At 29.5% G+C, this 12998-nt stretch overlaps 1 protein-coding gene across 1 annotated transcript; it reads right to left on the bottom strand.

Annotated features, from left to right (window-relative positions):
- Positions 1-692: 692 nt before the first annotated feature.
- On the bottom strand, positions 693-4916 carry LOC141693263 (uncharacterized). The gene is made up of 5 exons (XM_074498294.1): positions 4731-4916; positions 4150-4176; positions 3911-4027; positions 2818-3064; positions 693-1741 (listed from the first exon to the last, which is right to left on the bottom strand). The coding sequence occupies exons 1-5, from the start codon at positions 4796-4798 to the stop codon at positions 941-943; spliced, it is 1260 nt and encodes a 419-aa protein (XP_074354395.1). The 5' UTR covers positions 4799-4916; the 3' UTR covers positions 693-940.
- Positions 4917-12998: the final 8082 nt, after the last annotated feature.

Genomic DNA, 12998 nt, shown 5'->3' with positions numbered 1-12998 from the left:
TTCGAACCTACCTTATTCCGGCCGATTCAAACCAATTTTTTTAACTTGATACGTATTTGAGTTGAGAAAATGTCAATTTGATTTAATTGTATCGGATATGAATTTTAATATGTTTAAATTAATTTAACCCAACCCGATTAAATATACGTACATGCTAATAAGTCAATCCCATAAATATGTTTATAGACTCATTAAATAAATTCAGTTATCTGTAACTCTACATGTTACTTAACTTATAACCTCTGTATTTATAGTTCATTTCGTAATTAAAATAGATGTTTGACTAGTATTAGGTCTTTACTTTAATGATTCATTCTAATATTTAAAGCGTAAGAATTGTATTATCAATCTTTTTGGTGTCGAAAATTGGATACTTAATACCGATTCAACATGGAAGATTGTAATATTGTTTGGAACTATATTCAAGTACATTAGACTTTGAGACCTTATATTTTAATATATTTTTTTATATTAATTTTGTATATTTAATAAACCGATCAAACCGAACCAAATCGAAGTATACAAATTGGTTTGGGTTATAAATTTAAAAGGTTCAGGTTGGGTTGAAATTTTGAAAATCCGAATTAATTAAGCTGGGTTGCTAAATTCTCTCAACCCACCCAATCCGTATACACCCCTGTTGAAAATATATGTAAAAAGCAACTGTAATACTATATTCATTCGACTTGATCTTGCGTAAATCTAGCTGAGAAACTGACATTACATGCACAGAACAAGGTTAGATGATCAGCGCTCTCTCCTTGACCACATTGATCAATCTTACATGCTTACAATTATCTGCAGAAGTTGCTTATACGAAACAAACTAACTTAAATTGTCTCCCATTTACGCAAGTACATGCTAACCAAATAGATTAACTTCATTGTCTTCCATTTACAGAAGTACATGCTAACCGATATCAACTAAACTGTACATTGTACTAGTGTCGGACATACCAAGTTCCTTGAGCATCATCTTTGATAATTTTGCGAAGGACATCTGAAAAATCACTTGGCCAGATTACAACATCAGTTCCTGAGAGATTCATCTTTGCTACATGATCAGCAGCTCTGTTTGCTTCACGCCACGTATGAGTAACTTGGTATCTCTCAATTTTCTTCAACATGTTCCAAATGTGATGTAAACAGTTACTGGGCTTTGGACCATGTGACTGCTTTTTGTTAATGGTATTTACCACACTCAACGAATCAGATTCAATCCATATAGTATTAATTTTTAAACTTAAAGCAAGAACAAGTCCTCTCCATATAGCCCATAATTCAACCATAAAAATATCATCATGAGAAGCTTTGGAGGCATAAGCACATATGGGCTCACCTTTGTAATCACGGAGCAGACCGCCAAAACCAGAACCATCTTTATCTATATATCCATCAGTATTCAATTTCATGCATCCAAATTCAGGTTTTATCCAAGTACACCATCTCGTAACAGGATTAAGCAGACCTGTCAGTTTTTGGTTTAAGTTCTGAAGTAAAAATTTGCTCTTGATTCCAGTCGCTACAGAAATGTCTGCTGTTTTATATGTCACCATTTCAACTTTTCTAAGCTCTTCTTCTCTGAGCTTGTGCTTCTTGCCCCACATATGACTTTCCAGATCTTTTCTTCTAGCAGTGTTTACAAGACATATCGCACAGCTCCACTCCTTTTGAACTTTCTTTAGATTTTTTGTCCACATCTGAGATATTTTCTCTGTATCATATCTAGAGCTTGATTCATCCTGTGCAGTGAAATAGCACAGGCATGATAATTTAGCAGTTACACATGACTGTTTTATTAAGCATAAGTTATAAGACAACAAATTTAGACACAATTGACATATGCATTAGAATTCTCTACATTTGCATCTTGCAATTATTACAAACTACATTTCAGAGAGAGGTTATTTATTATTATTTTCCTTACCAGCAGACGTATGTAGACTCAAACCAAATTTACTATAATACTCCAACTCTATAAGCAATCAAGTACAATATATAATGTATACACATACTGACATACAGGTTTGTATGAAATGCAGCCCCATAATAATAAAACTACCACGTTACAGAATAAAAGTTTAAACATAGGTCAGTATTATCAAATATTTTTTAGTTGTAATATTTTGTGAAATCTAGCACAGATCCAACATAAGAGTTTGGTTTTCTTACTTAACTCAGAAATCGAATAAATTGCTAAATGGATGGTAAAAAGGGAGAGAAGAATATTTTAAGAGAATAACAGGGACGCACTAAATAAGCCATTACTGCATCAAAATTTACTTATAAAAGGAAACAAGTTATTCTCTTAACATAATACATAATCTTTCCTGTAGCTTCTTCCACAGTCAAGTTTCTACTCAACCAAATTCTACTAAATAATCGTACTCTCTATTTAATTCGAAGTTTAAACGTTGCATAAATATCTAACTGAGTTTGTTGCAAGGATATCTTAACCAGATGACTATTTATAATTTGTCTTAATGATCTGTAGTCGAATAGATAATTTGGTTGAGCTTTTACTTCATTATTATTGGTAACTATTTAATCACCATATCCACAAATATTAATAATCCGCCAAAGAAAATATTAAAAATGATTGAATTTAGTCTATGGACTATAGAGTATGGACTAACTATGGACTAACTATGGACTAAGACATATATATATATATATATATATATATATAGTCCAGGTAATATTAATCCCTTGAAGATAGCCTTTCCTTAATTCAAAACAAACCCAAAAAGTTAAGGAGTATCTATTATCAACAGCTCCACTGCTCAGAAAATAAAACAATCCGAGGACACAAACTTACCTCATGAACGACAAGTTTTACTCGTTCTATCTTTCCCTCTTCAAATTGTTCCACTGCTGAATCAAGAAATCCATTATTTTCATACAAGGAACTTTTTGTTTCTGAAGTGATCATGATACTGTTTACTTGTGTTGTTCCAAAGATGGAGGGCCTTATATAGTGCATGTATATGTAAGAAGCTCCATGAAAATAAGGTGTCACTAGCAACAAAGCTGCTAATCCTTTGGCATAAGGCCAAAAGGGAAGCCTGAAAAGAATCAGATTAAGACATTGAAGTTAAAATACTCGTATCTTGTTTAATGTTAACTGTACTCCCCTACTTGCACCTCATTTTTCCTGTTCAGCGATGTAAAGAGGATGGACATAATGTCGGTGTGGGGATAAGAAAAAAAAAACGCCAGAATACTACAATTCAAGGACGACCAGAATATCAAAATTTTGGAAGAACACCATTAGTACCACATAAATTGTAAAATACACATGGAAGATGTGTATAAGGAACAAAGGTGGAAAACAATGCTCATTTGGCCCAAACACATCAACCAGCATATCATGCGATACGCATGTGGGGATTGCAAATAACACAGGGTCCAGAAAATGTGAGATACAAATAACACAGTCCAGAAAACATTTTGAGCAAGTCCCACATGCAAGATCAATATTGCTTTTTCGGCAAAAAAATAAATCAAATTGTTGGACCAACATCACCTTGTTGGTAAGAGTTTAATGTTACACTTAGTAGTAGTTATCTGATTCACAAAGTCATTTATATGAAACAATACATTCAATATCACTGTATCTGTTAAGTTCTTAATGGGAGTTTACAGCTGTCTTATCCAGTGTTTCCAAGAAATGGAGTAGGGTGGATCAATTTACTTCGTATTTGTCATATAAACAAATCATATATCCAGTTTCCCAAAAGTATGACAAGGGATGAATTATTCGAACATTTAATCTTGAGATCAATTTTCTCCTAAATGTCCACTTGTAAAAAGTAACTTCTAAATAAAAACATAACATTCACATGGATCAAGTTAACAGAAACACATAAATGATAAAAACGTAACAAATATATAAAGCAAAATATTACTACCATAGTAGAAGCTTTGTAGAAGGCAACTCCAAAATGGTGGTGATTGAAAACAAAACCCAATAAGCCAAACATTGATGGTAATTCTGATTGTTCTCCACCACCCGAATCGAAAAATACCTATCCAACAAAAATAAAAATCCCAAAACTTCCAATTTGAGCTCACAAAAAAAAGAAACTCAAACGTAATCAACTTTCGAAAAGAACATGAACATCACAAAAAAATCAAAAAGCTAACTTACAAAGGATACCCCATTGCAAACGGAGGCCTACAAAACGAAAATCAATATCATTACATACACAATCATGGAAACATAATTACACAAATTCACGATTTCAACAGTACTAAATTCATCCCAAGAATGTAAATTTAAGCATACAAAAAAACAACTAAGTGAATCAAAAGATGAGAACTTTAACAAAATTAAAACCCTCTAAGCCCATTACAATAATTTACATAGAGAATCATATAAGCATAATTATACACATTTATGACCTCAAGAGTACTAAACTTATCCCAAGAATCTTAAATTAATCTTAAAAAAACAACTAAGTGAATCAAAAAAAGATGAGAACTTTAAAAAAAGAAATTAAAGCCCTTTAAGCCCATTATAAAAATTTACATACAGAATCATGTAAGCATAATTATCCACATTTCATTACTTCAACAGTACTAAACTTATTCCAAGAACCTTAAATTACTATAAAGATGAGAACTTTAACACAAGAATTTAAAACCCTTTAAGCCCATCTATAAAAACAATTACTTCATAGAATCACATGCAATAAAAAGATGAAAAATGCATATAAATTTGAAAAATACCAAGAAACAAAGTTGAAGAATTTAGTGAGTATGATCAAAAAGTAGTCCAAGCCCATCTCAGAAAACATGGTTTCTTAGTCTTCTATGCAAGATTTTATTGTACATTTGTGAATATATAGACACATTAGATACAAGGAAAAGGAAAGTTGAGTCAAGAAACAAGGAAAAGGAATAAGAAAAGACCAGTGGAATCAGAAAGACTTGAAGGCAAAGTCTAGTTTAATGGGTTATGATTTCCTGCAGGGGGGTGCATGCATTTTGCTACACCCCATTTAATCATCATGGCCGTTTAAATTACTTTCTTGGATTAACATATGGATTACTCTTTGGTCCCGATTTATTTGTCATGTTCGACTTTTTGCAGTCAAATTAGTCCAAGTTTGACTGAAAATTGTACATAATATTATCGAAAATATTTATAAAAATTATATCATTAGGAAGTATGTTCAATGTACTTCAATATGTATTTTTCAGTTTTTCAAGATAATGAAATAATGAGTTTATATTTATTATCAAAGTTGAGTCAATTTCACCATCAAAAATCAAACAAGACGGATTAATTGGGTCATTTCTTTATATTTCTTTTTCATTGCTCGACACGTATCTTAAAGCGTATGTAAAGTATAATTCCATAACTTATTTTTAAAATTTTATTTTCTCAATAAAAATTTAAACATTAAATTTTTATTCAGAATAATTTTTAAAAAATAATAATTTATGAAATATATAGGAGTCTTAAAATATGTGCCGAAATATCTCAGTCAAATTTAAAGAATTGAGAGGGATGGGGAGTATATAATAGAGCAAATTGGGGGTTGAATGAAACAATTTAATCATGTTAAAATTACTAAATTGGCCCTCATAATTGTATGTTAGTAATTATTTTAATTTAATACGCATGCATTAATTACCTCTAATTTAATATGCATGTATTAAATATTATGTCTCATTATTACGTACATTTATTATTACTTGATTATTTAATATTAACAATTTATAATCATATAGATAAATTAAATATATTTATAAGGAGAAAAACATTATTAGTGTATGAAAATCGAAGCACGAATAGTAGAAATTATATTTTTATTCTAACAATGCGGGAACTATTACAAAAAAACATAATTTTCAAAAAATGATTAAAACTACACGTAAACAATGATTAGATTGAAATTTTAAAGATATATACGATATAATACTGAATTTTTTTAATCGTATTAATATATAACAAATATTGAAATTTCATGCATATAAGAAAAATAGTTGAAAAAACTCGAGTATCATTAATATTACACATATTTCGAGTTGATGGGATCATTAGTCTAGCAACACGTACTTCCGGTCCCAGATCAACAATCATGTACCTTATCTATCGGATTTTTAGCATTCAAATAAATTAGGTATTTCAAAAATTATTTATTCATATTTCGGGGAAAAACACCACTACATTTCTCTATTATTTTACCTTAACGTTAAATGTCGAAAAACTTGTTTTGCATCGATATAACTGTTAGTGTAGGTGCCCTAAAGGCAATACATTATTCTTTTAAATCTTTATGTCAGTTGATCATTCAATAAATGTATTTATTATGACCTTAATTACTGCGATATTTTGTTAGCATAATAAATGTCCTTAGAATCATGATACAAATTGTATAGTTTAAGTACATGACTTGAACTTGAGATTATATAATATATCATATTCTTAAAGGTCCCTAGTCGAGTATTATTATATAGGACAATAATAATACATAGATAGACTAGTATGTTGTTTGCCAAGATAACCACATCTCATTGGTTATAAGTATGGGGATACTAAAGTCAATACATAGATACATGTGAGAGTACATGGTACTGGACAGACCCACAGTGAGATTCTTCATGTTTAATAAAGTCATAAGAAAGACTCACAGTGATAATGGTGTAACGATCCTTTGACTTGAAATCATTATATTTCTATACGAGGATTAATATACTTTGACTACATTAAAAGTTACTTTTGATCGGGTGATGATAAAAGTGGACATCGGGTATATCATGAGTCGTATGAGAAATATGAATGATAGATAAATGATTTAACCCTCCTATAATTAGGAGAGATATAATTGGCCTCTTGATTGAGTGAGATTATAAAAGCATGGCCATGCTCAAATAATGATTTGTCTTGATAATCTACTCAAGGATCAAGTAAACCCGGATTTAATGTTGAAGAGGATGACTAAATACATGCCTCGAGTTTAATCTATAATATGTATGGTTAAAGGGATTATATTACACGAAAAACATTAATCATGAAAGGTTTTATCTAATCACGATTTAATTATTGTTTAATTGGGTAACAATGATGTATTACTAGATACCGCTCATTGTTTATAATTTTATTAGAGAATAAAATTATTGCCAATTAAATAATAGTCTATAGGGTCGCACAAATAGAGCACTTAATGGAATAGTTAATTTAAATTATGGATTTAAATTAATTGATGATTATTTGAATTTTATTATAATTAAGTAAGACTTAATTGAGATAATATAAATTCGAATTAAAAAGAATGTTTTTGCCCATAATAATTAAGTATGACTTAGTTATTAATTAAATAACAGAAATTCGTTTTTAATATTTAATCTAATACCTACTAGGGTTGGGCTTTGCTGTTATGGGCCTTTTTAATCAGCCATTATAAATGCATAATGATAGGTTAAAGAGGCTTGTACGTTTTTGAGAAAACCCTAGCAGCAAAGAGAGGCAGAGGCAATTCATATCGTCAAGAAGGAGGCTAGTACATCCATTCCGTAGTTAAGTTCGTGAGACGTTCTTGAAGGTGTTCGTGTGGATACCATAGAGCTGTTTCTCCGAGAGGTAGACACAAAGCGTGATAGCTAGGATATCCATTGAGTTCGTGAAAGCTAAGCTCTTGAAAGGTATGATTCGTTATCTCCATAATCTGCCCATATTTATACATGGATCCTGTTTGTGGGTTTCGAAATTTTTGTTTTATTTAAGTTTATCCGCTGCGTTTTATGCCTTCGGAACCCAACAATAACCACACCCCAAAAGGTCAAAAACTACTCATACAAACACGTTAATGTCATCAATTCACATAGAAACAACACGAATATACTGCCAACAACTGCAATTAAAAATGCGCAATCTAGAGCATGCCCTTGCATTGCACAGGTTATAGAGCAATCAGTCAACTTGATCTTTTCAAGTGCTCAATGACGGAAATTTAACAATAAAACTCAAAATATAAAACAAGTACAACTTTTACGAATATCATATATATATTATCCGATATAAAATAGAAAAAAATGCATCTTAAAATAAAATTTATATTTCATTTATATAATATGTACACTGTAATTTAACATATGACTTTAGAGAATGCACATGTCTCACACGAGTTATAAAGCTAGTTAGTAATAGTAAAAGAAGATAACATGGATGCTTCACCTCTGTTAAGTGTATTTGTAACCCTTTCGCTTCATACTAGGTATAAGTTAGAGTTTGTTTGCTTTTACACGTTTTTCTGTAAACAAATACGCGGAAAATATTAAAGTAAATCATATAAGTTAAATATGTACTAAATAGTGAAAAAAATAAAGTATGTATCTTTTCTTGTTACCTGTTATAAAGAGAAATTTAGAATATATACAAATTTACTATCCCTTAACACTAAACGTACAAAAGTACTTAATATCACTCAACCAATACGAAGACTGAAATGGAAAATACAAATATGAATAATTTATTTGAGCATCGTAAATTTATTCCATCATAGAATATATGTCCAAGTTTTACAAAGTCTGGAATAAATTTTGGCCAAAGCATAAACCCCCTTTTTAACCAAACTAAATGGCAGACATATTACACATCACCATCTTCTCTCTCCCTTCTACAGCCTTTACCAAATTTCAAAATGGAGAATTCAATCACATGTTTATTTGCATCCATGAAAATTTTTTTCCCTACCAATCCCAAAGATTCACTTGTTCAGAGTTCTTCGTCTTATATCAAAACTTACCATCTGCTCTACATAAATTTGAGCAAATTATAAAAGCTTCCAAGGAAAAATAAATTGTGATATTTCTTGACTACGATGGAACTCTTACTCCCATTGTTGCTGACCTGGATCGTGCTTTCACTCAGATACGGTACGTGTATGTACATGCATAGATGCATGATCTTACTTTACTATAAAATATATTAATACCAAATATACATGTATAATATCTTAACATATATTCACGAACAAATATACAATTAATAAAGAACGTTCTTCTTGTAATAAATAAAAGATGAGATCAACATTGGAAGAACTTGAGAGATATTTTCCAACTGTCATTGTAAGTGGACGATGCGGAGATAAGATACATAAATTTTTATCTACCTACATTACAACCTACTCCAATTACTTTCACAACCAATATTTTTGACTTAAATTGACAACTAAAGTTGTACATTTTCATCACATATGGGTGTATAATTTTGTACGTTTAGCAGAATTATACTATGACAATTTAATTATATTAAAATTACTAAAGTGCTCCTCATAATTGTATGTTAATAATTATTTTAATTTTATATGCATGCATCAATTACTTCTAATTTAATATGCATTTAACAAGTATTATGTCTCATTATTACTTACATTTATTATTACTTGATTATTTAATATTAACAATTTATAACTATATGGATAAAGTAAATACATTTTTAAGGAGAAAACACTATTAGAGTACGAAGGTCGAATCACGCATAGTAGAAATTATTTTTTTATTCTAACAATGTGGGAACTATTAGAAAAAGCATAATTTTTATAAAATGGTTAAAACTATACATAAACAATAATTAGATTGAAATTTTAAAGATATATATGATATAATACTGAAATTTTTTAATCGTATTAATATATAACAAATATTAAACTTTCATGCATATAAGAAAAATAGTTGAAAAAAATTCGAGAATCATCAATATTACACATATTTCCAGTTGATGGGATCATTAGTTTAACAACACATACTTCCGGTTAAGATCAACAATCATGTACCCCACTTATCGCACTTTTAGCATTCAAATAAATTAGTTATTTAATAAATTATTTATTCATATTTCAGGCAAAAAACACCACTACATTTCTCTATTATTTTACCTTAATGTTAAATGTCGAAAAACTTGTTTTGCATCGATATAATCACACCCCAAAAAGTAAAAAACTACTTATATAAATACGTTAATGTCATCAATTCACCTACAAACAACACGAATACACTGCCAACAATTGTAATTAAAAACGCGCAATATAGAGAATGCACGTGTTGGGGTTTAAACCGAATATGTGTTATGAGCTTGGTGATACAAGACATAATTGGATTGGGTAATAATTGTATTTGTTGACATTTATTATCGTAATGGGATTGAGTAATAATTGTATGGGTAGACAATTATTATCATAATTGAGTTGGGTAATAATTGTATGGGTTGACAATTATTATTATAATTAGATTAGGTATGTCTTGTTGACTAAGTTTGTGATGACTATATATACATAGTCATGTTATTGTTTTGATGTATGCTTAAGAGATGTAGTCGTCTTAGCCTCTTAGGTATCGTGTGAGAGATGCTTGAGCATTGGTTGGCTTAAGTATCAGTTTGGGACACCATTGAGGTGTTATGTATCGATGTATTATTGATAATTGTTTTGATTAATAATACAAGTTGGGATATGGGTTTTCAACGTCAAATATATTGTTGTGTGTTTGTGTGCGTACTCTATATTGGTAAAATTGAATCTCAAATATGTGTGTGTTTCCTCCTAACAACACGTGCATTGCACGGGTTATAGAGCATTCAATCAACTTGATCTTTTCAAGTGCTCAATGACGACAATTAAGCAATAAAATTTAAAATATAAAACAAGTATAACTTTTACGAATATCATATATCAATTATTCGATATAAAATAGAAGAAAATGCATCTTACAAAAAAATTTATATTTCATTTATATAATATGTACATTGTTATTTAACATGTGACTTTAGAGAATGCACGTGTCTCGCACGAGTTATAAAGCTAGTTAGTAATAGTAAAAGAAGATAACATGGAGGTAATACATGGTATGCTTCACCTCCGTTAAGTATATTTGTAACCCTTTCGCTTCATACTAGGTATAAATTAGAGTTTGCTTGCTTTTACACGTTTTTCTATAACTTCCGTAAGCAAATACTCGGAAAATATATTAAAGTAAATCATATGAGTTAAAGATGTACTAAATAGTGCAAAAAAATAAAGTATGTATCTTTTCTTGTTACCTGTTATAAAGAGAAATTTAGAATATATACAGATTTACTACCCCTTAACACTAAACGTACAAAAGTACTTAATATCACTCAACCAATACCAAGACTGAAATGGAAAATACAAATCTAAATAATTGATTTGAGCATCTTAAATTTATTCTATCACAGAATATATGTCCAAGATTTACAAAGTCTGGAATAAATTTTGGCCAAAGCATATAAACCCCTTTTTAAATAAACTAAACGACAAACATATTACACCATCACCATCTTCTCTCTCCCTTCTGCAGCCTTTACCAAATTTTAAAATGGAGAATTCAATCACATCTTTATTTGCATCCATGAAAAATTCTTCTCCTACCCATCCCAAAGATTCACTTGTTCATAGTTCTTCGTATTATATCAAAACTTACCATCTGCTCTACATAAATTTGAACAAATTATAAAAGCTTCCAAAGGAAAATAAATTATGATATTTCTTGACTACGATGGAACTCTTGCTTTCATTGTTGCTGACCCGGATCGTGCTTTCACTCAGATACGGTACGTGTATGTACATGCATATATGCATGATCTTACTTTACTATAAAATATATTAATACCAAATACACATGTATCATATCTTAACATATATTCACGAACAAGTATACAATTAATAAATAATATTCTTCTTGTAATAAATAAAAGATGCGATCAACATTGGAAGAACTTGCTAGATATTTTCCAACTGCCATTGTAAGTGGACGATGCGGAGATAAGATACAAACATTTTTATCTACCTACATTACAACCTACTCCAATTACTTTCACAAACATTATGTTTGTGATTTAAATTGACAACTAAAGTTGTACATTTTCATTACATATAGGTGTATAATTTTGTACGTTTAGCAGAATTATACTATGACAATTTAATCATATTAAAATTACTAAATTGCCCATCATAATTGTATGTTAATAATTATTTTAATTTCATATGCATGCATCAATTACTTCTAATTTAATATGCATTTATTAAGTATTATGTCTCATTATTACGTACATTTATTATTAATTGATTATTTAATATTAACAATTTATAAATATATGGATAAATTAAATATATTTTTAAGGAGAAAAACACTATTAGTGTACGAAGGTCGAATCACGAATAGTAGAAATTATTTTTTTATTCTAACAATGTGGGAACTATTATATAAAGCATAATTTTCATAAAATGGTTTAAACTATACGTAAACAATAATTAGATTGGAATTTTAAAGATATATATGATATAATACTGAAATTATTTAATCAAATTAATATATAACAAATATTAAACTTTCATGCATATAAGAAAAATAGTTGAAAAAATTCGAGAATCATTAATATTACACATACTTCGAGTTGATGAGATCATTAGTTTAACAACATATGCTTCTGGTTAAGATCAACAATCATGTACCCCACTTATCGCACTTTTAGCATTCAAATAAATTAGTTATTTAATAAATTATTTATTCATATTTCAGGCAAAGAACACCACTACATTTCTCTATTATTTTACCTTAATGTTAAATGTCAAAAATTTGTTTTGCATCGATATAACCACACCCCAAAAAGTCAAAAACTATTCATATAAACACGCTAATGTCATCAATTCACCTAGAAACAACACGAATACACTGCCAACAACTGTAATTAAAAATGCGCAATATAGAGCATGCACGTGCATTGCACGGGTTATAGAGCAATCAGTCAACTTGATCTTTTCAAGTGCTCAATTACGGCAATTAAGCAATAAAATTCAAAATATAAAACAAGTATAACTTTTACGAATATCAAATATCAATTATTCGATATAAAATAGAAGAAAATGCATCTTACAAAAAAATTTATATTTCATTTATGTAATATGTACACTGTTATTTAACATGTGACTTTAGAGAATGCACGTGTTGTGCACGGGTTATAAAACTATTTTT

Source organism: Apium graveolens, chromosome 10 (assembly GCF_009905375.1).
Source record: "Apium graveolens cultivar Ventura chromosome 10, ASM990537v1, whole genome shotgun sequence".
NCBI classification, from domain to species: domain Eukaryota; kingdom Viridiplantae; phylum Streptophyta; class Magnoliopsida; order Apiales; family Apiaceae; genus Apium; species Apium graveolens.
Note: the sequence above shows the minus strand (reverse complement) of the source record. Positions and strands in the feature narration are given on the sequence as shown.